At 39.7% G+C, this 21,100-nt stretch overlaps 2 protein-coding genes across 10 annotated transcripts in view; one reads left to right on the top strand and one right to left on the bottom strand.

Moving 5' to 3' along the window:
• Positions 1–21,100, bottom strand: part of LOC134665398 (muscle-specific protein 300 kDa) — a 204,405-nt gene that overhangs the window by 774 nt on the left and 182,531 nt on the right. For 8 of the 9 annotated variants that reach the window (XM_063522347.1, XM_063522355.1, XM_063522414.1 and 5 more), the window contains 10 exons: positions 9,687–9,911; positions 6,483–8,795; positions 6,146–6,334; positions 5,682–6,061; positions 4,598–4,636; positions 3,642–3,804; positions 3,124–3,355; positions 2,655–2,880; positions 2,170–2,308; positions 799–860 (listed from right to left, as the gene is read on the bottom strand). In XM_063522347.1, the coding sequence (XP_063378417.1) occupies positions 799–860; positions 2,170–2,308; positions 2,655–2,880; positions 3,124–3,355; positions 3,642–3,804; positions 4,598–4,636; positions 5,682–6,061; positions 6,146–6,334; positions 6,483–8,795; positions 9,687–9,911 (3,968 nt within the window). The remainder of the gene's footprint in view (positions 1–798; positions 861–2,169; positions 2,309–2,654; positions 2,881–3,123; positions 3,356–3,641; positions 3,805–4,597; positions 4,637–5,681; positions 6,062–6,145; positions 6,335–6,482; positions 8,796–9,686; positions 9,912–21,100) is intronic. The other variant, XM_063522371.1, reaches the window with a different exon arrangement.
• Positions 1–21,100, top strand: part of LOC134665842 (protein croquemort-like) — a 407,398-nt gene that overhangs the window by 236,939 nt on the left and 149,359 nt on the right. The gene's annotated exons all lie outside the window — the stretch shown is intronic.

The raw sequence follows: 21,100 nt of genomic DNA, 5'->3' as shown, positions 1-21,100 counted from the left end.
ATCAATAGATTTTTTTGATAAGTACAATATTTGTTACCATCGAAAACTAAATGAACAGACCATTGGTATATATGTACTAGTGAAGTAAACACACTTGACTTTGGATTTTTTTGTATTGAAATTTAAAATTAGGTATTTTTAAACTGATGAAGTGAAGAAAAAGATGGTACATGCATTTACGAGAAATAAATGGAAGATTACAAGTTAATGTTGTAAATGAAAGAAACTTTTTAGGTACATACAGTGAAAGCGTCAGTTGTGAATGTAGGTAGTGATAACATCACCATCATCGACAGTCTACTATTTTGTGTGAATATCATGCATAATTTGAATGTTTTATATAAATTGCTTTTTAATAATTATTATAACAATATTCTGTTAACAGATCGGCCAACACGACTACTTGTCAAGTCGACACTCGCGCGAGACAGAAGTTTTTCGGATGATAGGTAAAGAAAGGGGTGGGAAGTTTATCTCGCGCGCAATTCGAATCACACTGTATATACATGCTTGAGAGCGGCTTGTAGTTACTTAGACATGCTTCCAAAATTACCACGATAAACCAACATGTGACCTAGACTGTTAAGGTGATTTAGACGGCGCGCGAGCTTGCATGCGATTGTAGTTACATTGCGGACTGTTGGTTACGTCCAATTCAACCGACCGATCAAAACCCGCAATGGTATGACACTCGCATGCGAGTTCTCGCATCGTCTAAATCAGCCCTTTGTCGATAATGGCGTTATCTGCATGCAAACACAACAACAACAGCACAAGACAACAACGGCGACTACTCACTCATTCTCGTCCAGGGGAGGCAGCTCCAGCGTTGAGATTTGTTCCTCTTCTTCCTCCATTAGCTATGGATAAAAACACGTCAACATACTGTGCGAAGCGGCTAAATACTGTGGTGTTATGGGGGTTGCAGGCATTGTATTACTTTTCATTCGTAATTGTAATTAATAAACTGTATAAGGGGTACTATTATGAGACCATGTACTTATATCTTGATATCTTGATTGAAAAAGTGACTGCACGTGAAAGTCGTATTTCGTGGCTGTATAAATCAATGTGGAACCGACATTTGCCGCGGTTTTTTATGGCAGCTGCAAGATAAAGTCTGAAGGATTTATTAAAAAAATAATACAACGCTTGCATCTTCAACTCTCAACAATAAAACTAAAAATAATTTTGATCTTTCTGTTTCCGAATTGTATATTTAGTATTTAATTGTTTTAGGTTTCGCCAACAATTCGTTAGGTAGGGTCATTAATTGCTCTCTAAATAAATTACAAAGCAATTTGTGCTCGTATTTCATTGTGCTTTGTGGTAAGCTGTGAGGGCAACTTAGGGAAAACTACGGTATTGATGAACTTCATAACCCTTGTTTTGTTGTACATTGCAAGAATGTAACATTTTTAGATCTCAAAGAAGCAAGACGGATTTATTGAACTTTTTCAAATGAAGCTTATCAATACATCAACATATTATGTAGCTATATGATCTTGATAATTCTTAATACGATTTATTTGGTCATTAAATTTATCAGGTCATCAGGAACCATAATGTCAGGAAATGTATATTATTAGTTAAGTTTTTAGACAATGTTCGGATAGGTAATGTGGATACAGTCGACGTCAAAGATATGTTTACGCTTTTATATCTTACTCCTTCCTTTGTAATAAGGCCAAAAATGTAAACATATTTTCGACATCGATTGTACCTACTTCGTACTGCACGTCTAGCATATTATATCTTGACACAAGTATCGCAACTTGACCCGACCTTGACCTTGCGAGAAGTGCCGGTGGAGGGATATGTAAAATTACTGGGGACCCTTTCTGGCGCACTTAACCCATGGGGATTTTGCATAGACTACTCGCTGTTGGAATTAACGCTAGGCATAGACTAGGAATCCTCTAGACGGAGTTTAGAGCAATTATTTCATGAAACCGATGCTGCCAAAAATACTGGGGTGCGGGGGACGAGGTGAGCGAGTCCCGAGCCGTGATTGGTCCGTTCAAAGACACGGGCGTCACACAAAGACACTTTGACTCGAAAATGGAGTAAAACTACCGTATATTTGTGACAGAGGGGGTAGCGCTACTATGCTCAGCCTGGAGGATGTCTTGTCTGTGACGCTAGGGGAAGAAAGTAAAGTGTAGGTACCATGGGCGCGGAGGCGGCGACGGCGGCGGCGAGCGCGGACGTGCCGCGCGGCTGGCGCGCCAGCGCGGCGCCCAGCTTCAGCGCGTACACGCCCGACAGCTTGCGCAGCGACTGCAGCCGCAGCCGCAGCTCGCCCAGTCTGCAATCATACATTCACGGTATGGATATACGTTTGGGAATGAAGACGTTTGGAAATGGCTACCGGTACCGAGGTCAGACATGGCGAATACTAATGATCATTTTGTCGGTTTAACGGAATTTAGCGACGTTAGCGACGAACATACCTAGGTAATAAATAATTGTATGGGTAAGTAAGTGGTGGGTATTTACAAGCAGTAGACGATAATTTTCATAGTTAGTTAATAATAATATTTATTATTAAATTGAAACTCATTAAATTTTAGACTACTACTCTTCTTTCAGAATACAGGGAGAAATGGTGTGAACGCTTAGTGGTAACACTACTGACACTAAATAAATGTTACCTTCGGCAGATATCATCCGCGTTGGGCGGCGCGTCGCCGCTGCGCAGCAGCTGCGCGGCGTCGTGCAGCGCGTGCACGCGCGGCTCGGCGCGGCTCAGCTCGTCGCGCAGCTCGCTGAAGCGGCGGAAGTCGCGCTGCAGCTCGGCCGCCGGCCGCGACAAGCGCAGCGGCTCGCGCGCGCGCACGCCGCGCTCCGCCGCCGCCAGACGCGCCACTAGCTCCACAACTAAAACGCAATAGGTATGTGATAAATAATACTTCAACTGAAAAAACTACAACAAAGTTTGACTTCTAATACGATTCACTATGACTCTGAATTTGTGGTCAATGATTCATAACAAAACTGAATAAAAACCATAAGAAGAGATCGTACAGTTTATTTTAAAACACCTGTTTATTTTAAAACACTTCGCCGGATATAATTAGCTCAACTTCGACCAAAATGAGCGATCTAGATGATGTTACTCACCGATATCATGGAACTGCTGGTTGTGCACCAACGCACGTTGCAACCTCTTCTGCCAGACGCCGGCGCGCGCGCAGGCCTGGTCCCAGCGCGCGTTGGCGGCGGCGAGGCGCGCGCGCACGCGCTGCGCATCCTCGGCCACCGACGCGTGCGCGGCCACGTGCGTGCCCACCACGTTCAAGGAGACCACGATGGATTTGTGCGAGTCCAGGTCCAGCAGGAACTCACGATGGTCCTACAATTAAAGTTGCTGGTTTATAGGTTGAATTATTGGGATTCTTTGGCGAAGGAAGTTTGGTACGTGGGTATATTCTCGTTATAATCAGATCTAGTTTTGGGTCTAAGGTAAATCGAAAAGGATCAGTTAAGACTTTGTGGCTGTTAAAAAGGAAGTGGAATAGGTAATATTCTTAGGGCAAGATGCCTTTTATGCTAGGTTGGCCGTCACAATTTTCCAAAATGAGAGACGGATTAAAAAGCAAGATATAGCTTCCAACTGCAGCACTCCAGGTCAGCCGTACCTGAATAGCGTCCTCGAGCTGGTCGTACTGCTCGGGCGGGTCTCCGCGGCCCTCCTCCGTGGCCTCTGCGAACTGCAGCCACTGCTCCAAGCGCCACAGGTCGTTGTCCAACTGCTTCCAGTTGCGCTCCGAGCACAGAGGGCACGTCAGTCGCCCGCTCTCACTATATCAAGATAACGATACAATTATTAGACCATTTTTATGACCACTGTTTGGCTACAGAATCGTGGCAGTTGAAAGAAAACTGCAAAAAGTTTTAACCTTAGAGCTGTGTGACACTAAATTAAGAGGGATTTTTAACTTCCAATTGTCACGATTTGTTGGCCTAACTTCTAATGATGAACTGGATCACATAAGTTTTTATGTTTATTCAAATTACATACCTACGTCTATTGATGTCCTATAAAGCCGTCACGTAGGCTTAGTAAAATCATATTAATTGAAACACTTAAAAAATGTGTACATGTTTACGACTACATATAATTACATTAATGGGACCTCTAATATTCATCTAGTTACTACAATAGTTATCTATACATTTTTTTTACACTATTATTTAAACAACCTAATAAATGTGTAATGACTAATAAATGCCTACAAAATTTAGGTACATAATGAAAATATAAAGCTTTAAAAAAGTGTTCGTGTAAGTCAAATAATACAATGTGCAGTGCAAATAACATGTATAAATAATTTATGACAATAGTACACTAGGTATCGATTTATAATATATAGGTAAGTGCCACTAACTACAACAGAAAACATTAATTCCATGCCTTAGCAGTTATCTTGCGAGTTGCGTCTTCAATTTTTAGCATGATTAGATTAGGCATTCATAGGTAGATTTACAAGATCAAGATAGGTCTTAACATGACACAATGTAGTGAAATGAAGACACACATCGCAAGACTACAACTAGAAATAAGATTAATAAAATTAGATAAAGCGATACTCACTGTTCGCACGTGAGCGCGTATGACGCCGAGTGCGGCAACCTAGAGGACCAGAAAACAGCGTGGTTTAGAGCATGCCGGTTAGGAAGCCGTTAGCACTCCGGCGGCGGCGCGAGGTCGTCGCGGGAAGAGGCTAGTCAACTGTGAAGCGAGGCCCAATCTGTCCAGTGCACTTTTGCCCCGCAACCTAAGGCAACAAGCCACGGCGCTCCGAGCGAGTTCGCTTGATGCCTCGTCCACCAAAAAAAGATCTAAGCGAATTCGCTTGATGCTGACACTTGCATTTGTTTATTTACAAATAGAATAAAGGGACACTGCAAACGACAGCGTCGAGCGCGAATAAATGTAGTTATAAAGACCACGAAAAAGATTGAATAGACTCAGCGAAGAACTCATCGACAGTGGCATTTTAAGTACTTGTGACAGAGGAAGATATAATACGTAAGAATTAACCTTTATAGTACCAGTTTTCAGAAATCCAATTACGCTAAAATACCTAGTAGCTTTGAAAATATATGATGTTTTTTTTTTGTAAACTTTATTTTCTTACCTATCTGTAAATTCATTTACAGGCATATTGTATATAATACAGGTTGCCAATGCTAAGCCGTCTGTTATAGTTATTAACACAATATTTTATACATATTATTCACGGGGGTTTTACCTAATAGTATAGAACCTCACTTCACAGTATTAAATAAACAACATACTCATAAAGTCGTTGCAATTTACTGGATTTTTGCCAGTTTATTGATTGGAAGAATAGACAATTTTTGCACAAATATCTACATGCTTGTAGTAATAGATGCCATCTTAGGCTAACATAGTTCAGAACTTTAGAAGTACTTAAGATCAATATGTCATATTATTCAGTCAACTGCAGGTGACGTTTAAAAGTCAACTGGTAATTTTCACAAGATTTAGCTCATTTACATACACACAAAAAAGTCTTGCGAAAGTTACCATTAAATGATTACATAATCAGAAGACGTTCGGTTTTTACAAAGCCCCGACACCAAAATGCAAAAGTGCTAGTGCTACAAATTTTAAATTTCATACCAAGAACACAAATCTCGACACGACTAACCTTAGGTTATTGATTTGGAGCTCCCTCTTCTTCGCTTGCGCGAAAAGGTCCTCGTATCTCAACGAAAGAGACTCGACTTCTTTCAGCATGGCTTCATCTTCGGTCGCGTCGCATTCCGTCAAGAGTAGTTCGGACAAATGTTTGGCCAACTCTAGTATTTGGCTGGGCTTAGCGCCAGCCTTGGCGATTTCTTTCGCAGCGGTTGCCAAGTCATCGCTTCCCGCGTCTTCCTTGGGCTGTTGCAGCAGTGCTGTTCTCAGGGCCTCCAGGCAGTCCGAGGCCTCTTTCACTGCTGACGCCAGCTCAGCGCGGTAAGTTTCTTTGGAAGTCAGCGTGTCTACTTGAAGAGCGGCGTCAGTCTCCCATTTAAGGGTGTCCACCTAAAGGAGCAAACGAATTAAAGAATGGATTGTTAACTTTGCCAAAGCTATTGCTATTTCTAGCTGTCTCCTGATCTAACATACCTGTATAGCAGAGTCGACGTCGCCGACGAATTCGGCGCGCGCGGCGATCAGCCGCTGGCGCACGTCGTTGTAGAGCGCGTGGTACTCCGCCACCATGTCGCCTACACCGGCCACCGACGACACGTTTGCTGCCAGTTGGTCTGCTGTCTGTACCAAAGCTCCGCACTCCGCTAGCTCTTGCTCGACACCCTAGTATAACCAAATAATTTACGTATTTTTTTTTGCAGTAGTTAAAATTATCTTTAGAACAAAATAGGTACCTATTTCCGGCTAATAAGCCTTCAATTTTGTTTTGGAGTAAGTATGTTATGGGATATATTGTTATAAAGTTACTCACCATCAGTTCCGCCATGGTAGCGTCCTTGTCTAGAGGCGTCGGAGCCAGATGTAGCGCCCTGGTGAGCCTGACGTCGGCCTCGGCGAGCGCGATGACGGCGCGGCCGTGCGCGGCCACGAACTGGCGGTGCGCGTCGGCGCCGGCCGCGTCGACGCGGCCGCGCAGCTGCTGCGAGCGGCGCACGGCCGAGCGCAGCCGCGCCGCCGTGTCCGCCGCGTCTCCGCGCAGCTCCACCCCGCGCGCCGAAGCCACCCGACTGTACGCGTCCTCCAGCCTCTTAACGTCCTCCTCCATCGCTTCCAGATCTCTGATGACCGCCTTCGATACGCTCTCGTCGTCCCCTTCTCCTCTCTGCTTCCTGGTCTCTATTTTTTCGACTCTCTTCTCGACCGAGTCCAGTTTCTTTTCGACCTTGGGTAGCAGGGAGTTTGCGAGTTCGGCCGATTTGCGGATCTCTTTCAGCGTGTTTTTGCGCTGTTCGGACATGTCGCAGATGTTCTTCCATTTTTTCTCGACGATGTCGACGCCGGTGCGTAGGTTGCGGAGGTCGAAGTTGCCTCTCAGGACGTCGGGATCGTTGAATACCAGTTCGCAGAGGTTCAGAGTTTCTCCAACTTCCCCGCTGACTGTTTCAATGTTTTTGTGTATCTCGTCGCGTTCCTGGAATTTCTCGTCAACCGTTCTCGTTGTCAATACTTGGACAATGACCGTAGTGGTCAGGTTAGATTCGATGGTGTGCAGTTTTAGCCTGATCGTGGTCAAACGTTCCTCCAACTGCGTGATGGTCTCGAGCAGTTCACTAATTTTGGATATTCTTGCTCGGCCGCTATCCTGAAGTTTGTGCCAACGAGCATTTATCTCGCTAAGCTGTTTGCTTGTCGTTTTACTGTAAGCCTTCTCATCCTTTTTAGCAAGATCAACGAGCACGCTGCCCGTTTCCGAGAGCCATTCAAATTCACGTTCTTTCATAGATGTTTCCGCTTCGACATCCGAGGTTATTCGTCTGATAAGGTCGTGGGGGTCGAGGGCTCCCAAATCACTGTTCTGACTAGAAGTTTCGAGACGCGCCTCGAGTGTGGTAAGCCATTCGGCGAACCGAAGCAACCGCGAGTTGAATATCGTGTAGATCTCCAGCCGCTCCTGCAGCCGGTGGATAATAATCGTTAATTGATGTTCCAAGTCCGCTCGTTGCTGCCTCAGCTGCCACACTCGTTGGTTGACAATCCTTATGTCCTGAGGACTAAGACATTCCTTTAGCTGTTCTTGGATGACACTGAGTGCTTCAATTTGAGTTTCGGTCTTGTCAACCTTAGTCCTTAATTCCGTGTATTTTTCTATTGCCTTTTTCAGTTGTGGCCGCGATAGTCTATCTTCGTCTGAGTATGATATAATTTCGTCTTGAGTCTTCGAGTATAGTTTGTGAAGATCATTAGTGAGGTTTTCGTATTCACTGACTAGCCCAAGTATGCGGGTGAGGAAGTCTCGCCACGTGTCTAAGCTGGCGTTCAGGTTGTCAACTCGCTTAACGATGCCCGCGTACTCCATCCTTACGGAAGCTCCATATGTTTCTTCTGTAAATTCTAATATTTTTTTGAGATTACTGGATAATTTTTCTGCCTGTTTACGACCTTCTGGTATCTTGTCAGATAGATTTTGCACTTTAGTCAATATTTTTTGTATTCTCTTAATGTGGACATATCTCAGTTGCAACTTTTCTTTTTCACGTTCCATTTCTTTGAGCCATCTCAATAGTTCGATGTAGATCTCTCTGTAGTCATCCCAAGCTGCGATCCTGGTGGATACTTCGTCATGTCGCTCCACTATCCTCGCTAGGGTCTCATTGTGAAGATTCGTCAACGTGTCAAATTTCTCTACCAGGTCCCTGTGTTTTGTCTCCTTATGTTCATTTATTAGTACAGATCGTTGTGAAGCCAGCAGGTTCCTATGTACTCTGCATAGTCGTCTATGTTCAGTTAAGTTTTCATAGTCGGCGGGCACAGACCCTGATAGGAATGATTGTAAATCCTGGAGGTACTCGTGCCATAACCGCAGAGCAGTTGCAGCGTCTCCTGATCTCACCAGAGCCGTAGAGAGCCTGTGGTAATGTAGGAAGGTGTCTCTGAACATGGCCTGCCATAGCTCCAGGATCCTGACGATGGAGTGTTCTTCTGAGACGTCCCTGTCGATATCTGGAAGCTGCTCCTTGGCGGGTACGATGTCCGCTTCGCTCTTTCCTAGCGTGATCAAGTTCTCTCGAAGAGCAATGAGTTGGTCTTCTACGATCTCGCCGTCTTCGTGCAGAGGCATCAAGTCCTAGAGACAAAACCACATAATTACTCATGAATGTTGGTAAGGTACGTATGTATGTGCCAAATTAACATGGAAGATAGATTGTCTTTTGTTATCCTCACATGCCTAGAAAAAAACTCTCTTCTCTGCTCACCCTATCTGTCATCTAGGTACCAAATACCCTGTAGGTATTAAAGATCAGCTACTTATGATATACCTACTGTTAATCGAATTTCAACAGCCTATACACATTATAGCTTGCATTTGTGTCATTTGTTCATATACGAGTATGGCACCAATAAACGGGGTCAGTTGGAACTACGCTAATGTCGCTAACCGTTAATCATATACAAATAAGGATCACATTTACCGATAACATTTATTATGCAAGTGATCGATTGTAGAAGGCGGTATACATAATGGTTCGGTAAATTTTATGAAATAATAATAATATGTTCTCAAGTCAATCTACACTCTACAGTCAAAGAATCTGATTTCTGTGAAAATCAATATGAATGGCGGTAGGAATTTCATATTATTATCACTGCGACGAGATAACAGGCATTCTGATCATAACTTTAAATACTGGTGTCTCTATTCTCTTCTTAGTCGGTACACTCTTGCCAGAGTGGTCGTGGTCATCATTGTAAGTCTCGATGAGTTCGAAATCTCTCGAATCTCGGTGTCTCTATTAGGCCATTGTTATGTCAACATTATTTGTTTATGCTGCAAGTGGTACTATTAGGCCCACTTGCACCATTCCACTAACCCGGGGTTAAACGGTGAAACCAGGAGTTGCCTTGGTTAGCCATACAATTTGACACTAAGTTAATAGTTTAACCGCTTAACCCCGGGTTAGTGGAATGGTGCAAGTGGGCCTTAGTTTCTCATATTGTTAACCCTGAGAATCCTCACCTGTCTCATATCACTGAATTGCTCCTTGACATGCTGCGCCTTCGCCCTCGCGAGCTGGCGGGCCTCCCCGAGATCAGCCAGGGCCTGCACGGCGCCGGCGACCAGCTGCAGTCGCCGGGCCAGCGCGTCGGCGTCGGCCTGCAGCGCGCGGCTGCCGGTCTCGGTGGCCACGCGGGCGGCCAGGGACCGCAGCTCGGCCACGCGGGCTTCTTGCTCCGAGCATGCCTAAAACACAAGGTACTTTAAGTTTTTTATTGTTTACCAAAAACTGCATATATATAGATACGCTACTGATTTCAGCATCAATTTTAACTATCAGTGCTAATTAAAGGACTAAAGTGAAACATCAATAAATCAGAACACTCATTATTTATTGCTCAACAATGCGTGTTCTAATTGATGATTTCAAAATTCTTATAAGTGTGGGCAAACGATACGTTCGAAGTCACATGTCCAATCAATGTCATTGCCTTCAAGATGAGTTGTTGGTCAAACGTTCGATACCTACCTTATTATCGCTACAAATACATAAACATCCTATTAAACATTATTATCAATCATTCGTACCAGTACATTTTAATTTAATTTACTTTGTACAGTCACACTGTAACCATATTTACCCATTTTCGTTACGATTCTCTCGTAGAGACTAAAGTATATTTAGATTCTTAGTTAATTAAGTTAGTCTTCTATATTTAACCTAGCTATGACGATTGAACATTGAACAACAAGCTGGCACATACATTATACTAATAATGCTATTTGTATGTTGAAGTGGGACAGAACACCCAAGATCTCTTCATCGCGTGACCTGATTCCATAATGCGCGATATACATTTTAAAAGTCGGAAAACTGTCAGGCTTTTATAAAGTTTTGATTGAAATCCACAGAAATCGACAAGTACTTAGCTAGGGAACCGTAGCCATGCATGGTTCAGGACAATCAGGACAGTGGTAAGATATAATTATGATTATTATAATTATTTTATTCTTACTAAATTTGCTGGGTAAACTTGTTTCTCGCAGTTTTAGCAGCAGGTATAATTCTATCTATATCCTTAAATTATTTATTTATTCCGTTATTTGCTTAAATATAACCACAAATTATTAAATTAATAATTTGTAAACCTACTATTTGCCGTTCAAAAAAGTTTCGAATGCGAAATATTCGTTATAATTTTAACATGATTATAAAAAGTTAGTAGGTACCTAAGGAAGATTATAGCCGCTAATAGATACTTACTTATCAATACGAGACAAATAGAGCGTACGATTAGTTTCATGGAATGAAATCTCTTAGCTGCATCAATGTCAGTAACGCACGCCAGTGACTTCACGCACAAATATTTGGTGCTAATTAATTACCTTTCATTGCCTGGAAATTTGTACAAATACCTACTGACTTTTAATCAATGAGAAAGGACTAAAAATTTAACTAATTAATCGGAGATATATATTTAAACCAGATTATTTTAATTTTCTTTTAAAGATAGAATAAGTTACTAGGTACTCGCTAGAATTATATTACTTATATGTCACAGAAACAGGACTCTTGAAGGACGTTATATTTCCGTTAAACTATTAGTTACTAAAGAATACACAAACAAGTTCCTCCACTAGGTAAGTATTACGAATGTGACGTAACACACAAATCATTTATTTTATCCTCATTTAGAGCTCAAGGTCTGTGTGATATTTTATTATCTTTGACAAACATAACTAGACTTTATTGTTTAGTTTATTTGCTGATAGATAACAAAAATAATATACCTAACAACAACAATTTGAAGATAAACAAGCCAAAATTATAAAAACACTATAAGTACCTACTTCGATTGAAACTTCTAAAACAGTAATATCTCTATCCAAGCAAGTACATATAAACATTTTCTAATCAAGAAGAGAGACCAACTGCATGTTTTTCTTAATAGTCAGGAAAGTATATTCTAAGAATTGACGGAAAAAGTAATCTAGTACTTAAGTAGAAACTGCATTTTATTTAGTAGATAGTTTAGTAAAGCAAAAACACTTGTTTCTGGTGTGTGTGTGCCTACGAATAGGTGGAAAGTAGAAACAGAGCATACCAATGCCAATTCGCTTGCATATGGCGAATACTTATAGGAAAAAAATACCTATATGTATATAATTCCACACACTTGCCTTGTAATAGGTATGAGAAACTGTGCCCCACATATATTAATTATTATTCAAACCCGCTATTATTTTTCCTTCTACTTTGCACCGAAGCCGCCTAGTAGCGAAAAGCAAACGATGATGTGGTCCGGATATGAAGCATGGAACAGGAATTTAGACGCGGGATATTGAGCTAAATTTAACAGCTTATTAATGTTTTGTATGTTGCCGCTAAAATGATATTAACTCTGCATTCCTTCTGATCCCCGTATGACGTTCATGTATACCCATTTAGATTCTTCGAGTCATATCATCGCAAACCCAGAGCTCGCCTGGAGTATAATTGAATTTGGAATAGTACCTACAATGCGGTAAAAATACTACAAGACCATGATAACTTTCTCAGTAGGTATAGGGAACTGACAGTAAATTAAATTAGCCATCAACTTCATATATATAAGCGCAATATGTATATCGATTAGTACGACTGTCAATAAAATGTCAATCAATATTTTACAGGTTGATTGTCCCATTGTGCGAGCACTTTCTCACTTTCACTTTATATTTTGGATATTGAGCGTGTCAGTTTTACTAATGGTGCCTAATACTTATTCTATAAGTGATTTGTATTTGATACCAATTGGTAATTTGAAAGCAAATTAATTGCGCGCAAGATTTCGCATATAAAATGAAGAAATATTTATACCTTTAGGTACAAATTAAGCAAATAAATAGCTCTTAATAAAAATTTGACGTGTGTAGTCATAGTTTGTTTATAATACACGTTTTCCTAATTAAATGTCCGTGAACGTTCCCGGATGTTAGTTGGTTACGTGATTTAACTGTAATAATTTTTTAATGGATCCAGCAGATCGAGCGATGTTGTAACGGTAACTAAACTATTTTTGATTAATGCCAAGGATTACATCACCTTGTTACAGTTTACCCTTGTTATTCTTAGGTTTATGAACAGTCAGCCGTAAACGTAAATTAGATTTTGTAAGAAACAGGGCAGGAAACAGTCCATCTTCAAATAAAAATATATTATGGATAAACTTGATTTGATATTACTCGCAGTTACTCTTGCACGCATTTATTTACATAGGTACTGGCCCTTGGGATCATACACATAACTTGCTAGGTCCATCTAATCTGATTCGGTAGGGAGGATCAATCTTTCTGGTTGAGATTTGAACGCTGGAAGTGTATTCCTAAATGACAGGCAACTGACTGAAGTCATTATTCATTATACTGGGGGAGGAGTTTGCAACTCTTGTGGCAGAAGTGTCTGGATAATTTTGAATACTTTCACCAGCATATTAGCTTTTTCTGCTGCTATACTTTTCCAACAGTATTTAAGCCATAATTTGCATAGTTAGGAATTTTTAATGTTATATTCACCAGCATATTAGCTTCTTCTGCTGATGGCCTTACTTGTCCAACAGTTGTTAAGCCATAATTTGCATAGGTATATTTTTTAATGTTATAAAAATAAGCAAGTTCAGCTTAGTACCTATCTTGTAAGAGTCTACACTCTCGAGTGTTGCAACCTAGATTTTATTTGTTTACTTCGCTAAGATCGTAACGATGTTACGCACGGTATGCACGTTACGAAATAAGGTTATATTTATAATCTACGAAACGACACGAGGCATTAAAACTATCTGAAAAGTTAATAAAGGGCTTAGAACGTTTCACTTACGACATCAAAACTGCTTTCAGGAAAATACGCCCTAAACACCAAAAGGTTTTCTTTTCATATTATATAAACAGTTTTCGTATTTGAATAGGTATACAACACTGACCATTAGCTGCAAGGGTGTTAGTTATAATATTAAATAAGCCTTTGTCAGAATTTGAACTGGCGGCCTCGTCCTCACACGTTAGGTGGGTAGTTAGGATTGATTTAGGGTAGTTCGAAGGTCGTTTGTATTTAGGGTGGAAGGGCACGAACTACCCGCAATTAAGAACATTTCTACAGCTGTGGCGAATTGGATAAAAGTTTAGATGCGCAGTGTAACTGTAAATGTGTTTAACAGAAATGGCACACACTCGTTTAGAGATTTTTAGCTCGCGTAGACCGGGCGCAAATGATTTGATAAACATGGATGTATATCACGTCAAACTAAATAATTTGTTATAAATAAATCATAAAATAAATTACATAAACATTTACGATATCAGAAAATTCATTAAAACGGTTTGGTAAACAAAACTATAACCGCTTGATAAGTCAAATAATGCTAATGAGCTAAACTAGTAAATACGTTACGTCTTTTAATTTAACATAATGACTATAATAATTAACTATTCTACATTCTACAACGTCAAATAAAATATTTATTTTTTAATCTAATTTCGTTATTGAGGAGAAATAAACTATTAAGTACCTAAATATTTTGCCGCATCCACATTTATATGCATCTACGGTAACAACAGAACTAGAAAGTGCGCCCTTGAAAATTTTCAGCAACTTGTTAATTGCATAGAAAATGGGCGTTACTCCTTGCGATTACCGCCTCTATTGCCGAGAAGACAAATGCTAGTTTTGCGTGTTGACAGTAAAGTATGTAAGTTGGTAATTAGTTTGTTTTCGATTCGGAGAAATTATGTTGTTTTGGTCCTGTGTTTCAGAATGATTGTATCAATTAAATGTATTAATTTGTTTGTGTTAATTAACCGTGGTGTCCAACGTTATTATAAGTACAAATATTATTTACTTTCTTAATTACAATTGTGTACCTATAGTTTTAACGTCCGACACTCCGAACTGGGTATTATAACAGTAAGTACCAATATGTGTTGTAGTAGTTTCTATTTGTTACTTCGTTTTAGCTATATTTTATACAGTAGCAATGGAATCCAGGTGTCATTGTAACTTGCTCCCAATAAAGTAGTTCCTCTTTATCAAGTTGCTTGTGCAGTCAGCATCTAATCTAAGTAGTTAATAGACGATGTTTATACTGAAATTTGGTACAAACTAATATTAAATAGGTATTTTGAGATAAGTGGAATACCTGGGAACTTACATTGAACATTCTAATGAATTAATTTAAATGACCCAATAACGACAATTATCCTTAAAATAATTAAACTGTTTTCAGTTTAGGCAATTTACACTAAATATTTATTGTTATCACCATTTTCCTGTCGATACTGACGAAGTCCAAGGCCTACCCTCGTTGCTACACAAAAATGGTTAAATGTAGGTATTTTAACTTAGTCTCACCTCCTGAAGTGACATATTGATACGATCACTTTGTGCTCTCCTGACACAGTTTCCTTATCACTCCGTTCAATGAACAGTAATCCATCATTTTTGTCACAATCACGGCCATTGAATAACAAATAAGTTGCTTCATGCAAAAACTGACGAATAATTACTACACGTTAATCTACGACAACGGCTCCCTGTGCACTGGCCATTAGCACTGAAGTTTACGTTGTATGCGGAATAAAAATCAAATTTGGAGCAAGAAGCTTCAAGGTTAGAATGCAGTTTAGTTTTATCGCGTAATCGAATTAACTATGGAATTATGCATACACCCACGGTGATGTCAACATGAACTTGCACTGAAGTCACACGTGAAAGATAACCTTGGCGACAATAGACTCTTTACATTCCTAATTCTGAAAATTATGCACTGAATTTACTAACGTACATTAAAAAGTTACATATATTAAATTAAAAGTTGCAATATTTTCGATTTTACTTTAAAATCAAAATTATGTCCATGTAACAATACATGTTAAATAAAACACCGAGCTACTTTTAAATTATTTCGTTTTCGACGGGTTCGTTATATTATTCGAGGTTTTTCGAGTTAGGTAGTTCGAGGTCGCATATCGCGCGACACACGCTCGCGCGGCCCGACGTGTGCGGGGCGACTGGCGCCTTATCGCCTTATCAGTTGCGATTCAGTTATTTCATTGTGGTTAGTTCATTAAGGGTTTTATCGCGTTTTATGTCTTACTTGAAGGTTTCCGTGGCATTGGAAGGTGTGGAAATTAACTCATCATTTCTATCAATGTAATGAGGTCAACAGGCAGGGCTTTTAACCCCCACGCAACATTGTCATACATATAAGAAGGGTGGTAATTCTGGATTATAAAAAGTATATCCGTAGGTATGTGCCAATACTTTAACATTACTCATAGCGAAATAATAATATTTCATCATAATCATAGTTATCGATCGTTTACACTATCACGTGGTTCTAATAAAATCAGATCGTTCCCAAAGCCAGGTAGGTATACCTATTCGTGGTCTCTGATGGCATCACATTATGTATGTATTGTGAAAACATTACCTTCCTTTCTTTACATTACATCTTATCCCCCGATTTAACTAAGCGACAACCCAGCAAGACGTATCGGCCTCCAAAGGCGCACTTTATACTTTACATAGTAATCATAGCAGGCGATGGTCCTTCGAACCGGATATTTAGCTATAACTTATTGATGGCTACGTAAACATATCTCTTTATCAAACAAATTCGTAATTTAGGATTATAAACATTAAACGAACGTTAGGTATACCGTGAGAATAGGTCAACGGCTTCGTTTGTTTGAGCCGTTAGTTGTTATTACCATAACTTGACTAAACACGCTAAAATTAACAGTAGGTAGGTACATATGTACTTGTACCTATATTTTTTTGCAAAAAGTCTAGCATTTGAATGCGTGGAAATGTAAAATTTAATAGTAGGTAACTAAGTATGTCATCATCATCATCATCTGAGGCATTACAGCCGCGGGTGGGCCTTAGCCTGGTCAAGCAAGTCTCTCCAGTCCGATCTGTTTGTGGCCTAAGTATGTAATTATGTTTAATAATGCTCCTGTCACTTGGTAGGTACAGTTTTTATTCTTTTCTATGTAGGTCTAAACTTGCGTGACATTTACAGACAGACACTTTTTTGTGTTTCTAATTGTTGTCTGATTTCCTAGATAAGATAAGATAAAGATAAAAAATAGTTTATTCAAGTAGGCATATTACAATGCGCTTATGAACGTCAAATAAACCTTTACCGGCTCCAACCGTACACCTCTGCCCCGAGAAGATTTAAATCCCCCCTCAATTGGAGGAGGGTATCCCAATATGGGACCGGCAACAAACTCGGCGGGACACATCTTTTCAAAACATTATTACATCTTATAATTAACATGCATTACGAGTAATTAATACAATTTAAATTACTATAGAATTCATGCAATTATACTCAGTGAGTACATAACTTTATAGAATTTGATATAAAAAATAAACATATATGCACATGAAATCACAAATACGTAGCTCTTTCAGAAAACAAATCAAATCTTACAAAAGGAAAAGAAAATAAAATCAATAAAAGAAATGAGAATACATATTATATGAATCTAACTGATTGTTATGAGATGCTTTCATACAATTTGATGTGCTTTCTTACCTGAGCTGAGTCACCTTTAACTCTACACATAATACAATGTTTTTAATTGCTACTTGTCGTTATTACAGTTTCTGGTTTGGACCATGCATGTTTGTCTGTCAAGTAGTCCTCGACTCTGTAATAAGCCTTCAACATCAATGACTTTTTTAAGTAATTCTTAAGAGCTGGAAAGGGTAATCTTAAAGCATCCTCAGGTAACTTGTTATAAAAATGAATGCATTGCCCAACGAATGACTTCTGTACTTTACGAACACGAAACTTTCTGATAGCAAGCTTTTTTTTATTTCTAGTATTATAGTTATGGACATCAGAATTCTTAGTGAAGGAGTCTAGATTCTTAACAACATAAATAATACTATCATATATGTATTGGGAAGCTACAGTTAAAATATTAATTTCTTTAAAAAGTTCTCTTAATGATTCACGCACCCTTAAATTATATATAGAACGAATGGCTCTCTTTTGTAAGACAAATATAGTCTGTATGTCAGCTGCTTTGCCCCAAACCAGAATACCATATGACATTACACTATGAAAATAACTATAATAAACAAGGCGAGCTGTCTCAACATTAGTCAATTAGAAACAGACATAGACACGTGAATTCCTAGCTCCTATAAAACGAAACGCGGAACGTTGCGCAGATTTGTATCGAACATTCACGCGTCATACCCACACTATAACATTTCTAAAGTCCGCTCTACATATATGGAAACCCGGTACCTAATCCAGGCAGTTTTACCCAGCCCACGTGCCAGTTACTGGTAAGTGAAGACCGTCGACCGGCTCCCAGTAAGGCGCGCCAGACAATATGACTCACTCTTTTTAATTCACTTTGCGATGCATTCGCTAATTGATCGCGCGGTGAAAAAAGTGCGCACACTAGCAGATGTGAAATACTCGTATACAGGTGTAGGTTCACTGTTTCATTTTTATAGTGTACTTATAAAACTTTTTGAACCCATTTTTTTGGACATTTAACATAGGTACCTATAGGCCGGTCATATTTGACACAAAAAATTGCTAAATTCGCAAGCTAACGGCTAGTTCTGATTTTTTAATATGTTGTTAGGATCACTACCAGCATTGTAAATCCAAGTTTGCAGCTTCGAAAGACCTGTGCTAACTTTGCACCACTCAAAAAACCGCGAAATTTTCATACTTTTTTTTGTATTCTCAATATAGCTCCTAAACTATACATTTTTTATCAAAAACGTCTATGAAGAAACTAAAGTTAACTAAAATTGCTACAATTTAAGACCAGAATCAAATCTGTAAGTTCAATATTTACCGAGATACTGCTCTGCAAAAATTGGCAATTTTATTCAGTATAGCCAAATTTTAAGATTTGTTCAATTTTCGACCCCGAAATCAGGGAAAATATTCATTTTACGGGTAAAATAATAAAACGATGTTCTAGAAAATGTAATTACCTTTAATTTAAGCAAAGAACGACATCTCTAGACCATACCGTTTATCTTATCTTATTGTTTTCGGGGGCCCTTGCCTTATTACCCCCTAGAGAAGATCCGTCAACTACTCAATAGCTTTTCCCACCATATCCATGTGTCGGATGATGGAGCTCATGGGTAGCGTTTTAAAGTCCTTTGGTTCCAGGTACCGTTTAATACTCACAAATCATAAAAATGGGAAAACTGCTTTTTTCGCATATTTGCTATGTTTAGTTAGCTCCACCCCCCACGGCATTGTTCACAGAAGAGGGTTCATTGTTCTACTCAGCTTTCACTCCGCTACCTCAAAGCATCTCAGTAGGAGCCGACATGGTTGTTGTGGTAGATGGGTGTTTCTTACTGCACAAGGTGATATGGCATCGTAACAACTTCGTGAGGAATATCGTTGCAGGGTACGTCAGCTTCACCTACAATCATTTCAGACGGAACGGTGCTCTCGTCTTTGACAGATATCCTGAGGATGGAGCAGAGAATAACACAAAAACTGCCGAACGCGCAAGGCGCTATGGTTCTCTGCAGTGTAACGAAATCGTCTTTCAAGAGTCAACCATAATAAAAATAGCCCAGGAGAAGTAATTGACTAACGACAGCAACAAGTGGCGACTGATGATTGCCCTGATATGCTCCGCCCTCCAAAGCCAGGGAATTGAGACAAAGCAGGCAGTCGAGGATGCTAACTGTGGCATCGTCAAGGCGGCACTTGACAAGACCACCTGTTTTAAATCAGTGCTAATCATTGGCCAGGATGTGTTGTCCTTCTACATGGGTTCGGTTGTGAAAGAATGTTTATTTCCAGAAAAGTGGCAGTGGTGGCTCTGGCCCCATACAATATTCCTCAACCTCATTTAATCGCGGAGATTTGGATGTTCCCCCAGGATTCGAGTTGTTTCTCCCCGCCTTCACTGGGTGTGATACTACCTCTGCCCTTTTCTGGCATGTGGGGAACAAACTGTGGAGCGCCATTAAGAAGAACGTTGAGCTTATCATCATAGCTGAAGTATTCCTGCAACCTAATGCAGCCTACCCAGCCATCGCAGATGCCGGAGCAAAATGCCTAGTAGCTTCATATGGAGGGGACTACACAAAAGATACGCTCCATGCTCCTTAGCTTACGCTACAAAAAAAAATATAAAAACAGCCGCCTTCGCTAAGGTTGACTTGGCCCGTTTGCCTCCAACGGAAGATGGTGCAATATTCCATGCTTACCGAACTTACCACCAAATTCAGAAGTGGTTGGGGGTGGAAAACGATGCAACTCAATGGGGATGGGAAAAGACCAAACAGGGGCTCATTCCAATAAAAATGACGAGTGAAGTAGTGGCACCTCCCTTCCTTCTGAAATTTTGCGGGTACAAGAAAGGCTGTAGCGGAGGCGGCTGTATCTGCATAAAAGCAGCAGGCCTTAAATGCTCAGAGTTATGCAAACTTTGCTCCGGTGTCTCTTGTCACAACGTCGCCATGCTTGAAATCGCAGACGAAATTGAAGACGACGTCGATATGCCTATTTTTCAGACTGAATTATTTCAAAATGAACAGCTGTAACTTAATGTTATTTTTGATAACTTTTAAATATGTTTAATAAATATTTATAATTCAGATTACCCTCAACTCAAACCATTGTGAGAACTAAACAGAGCAAATTTGCGAAAAATGCAGTTTTCCCACTTTTTGGATTTTTAAGATTAGTGAGTTAACGGTACAATCAAGAGATACCATTGTTTGCTTAATATTAAAGGTAATTACATTTGCTACAACATCGTTTTATTAAATTACCCGTAAAATAAGTTTTTTTTTTCTGATTTCGGGGTCGAAAACTGCCCGAATGTTAAAATTTCACTATACTGGATAAAATTGCCCATTTTTGTAGAGCGGTATCTCGGTAAGTATTGAACTTACAAAATTGGTTTTAGTCTCAAATTGTAGCAATTTGAGTTAACTTTAGTTAGTTCATAGATCTTTTTGATAAAAAATGCATAGTTTAGGACTTATATTGAAAATACCAAAAAAAGTACGAAAATTTCGCGGTTTTTTGAGTGGTGCAAAATTAGCACAGGTCTTTCGAAGCTGCAAACTTGGATTTACAATGCTGGTAGTGATCCTAACAACATATTAAAAAATCAGAACTAGCCGTTAGCTTGCGAATTTAATGTTCGATATGACTGGCCTACTAGAAGGTGTCGTCATGTCGATTTGTCTTCATTGACAGTGATAATCGGCTATTAAGACCTTTTGGGGCATTTTCGGATATTTTGAATACTATAGCGTAGGTACCTATAGTATAGACTCAATAGCCAAAAGTAGGTAGGTGTACACCTAGACAGGCTTTATAAATATTAAAAAAAATTACATACATGTTGTGCGCAATGGCAACAAAGACATAAAA

The sequence above is a fragment of the Cydia fagiglandana genome, chromosome 1, assembly GCF_963556715.1.
Source record: "Cydia fagiglandana chromosome 1, ilCydFagi1.1, whole genome shotgun sequence".
Lineage (NCBI taxonomy): Eukaryota > Metazoa > Arthropoda > Insecta > Lepidoptera > Tortricidae > Cydia > Cydia fagiglandana.
This window is presented reverse-complemented; position numbering and strand designations above follow the sequence as displayed.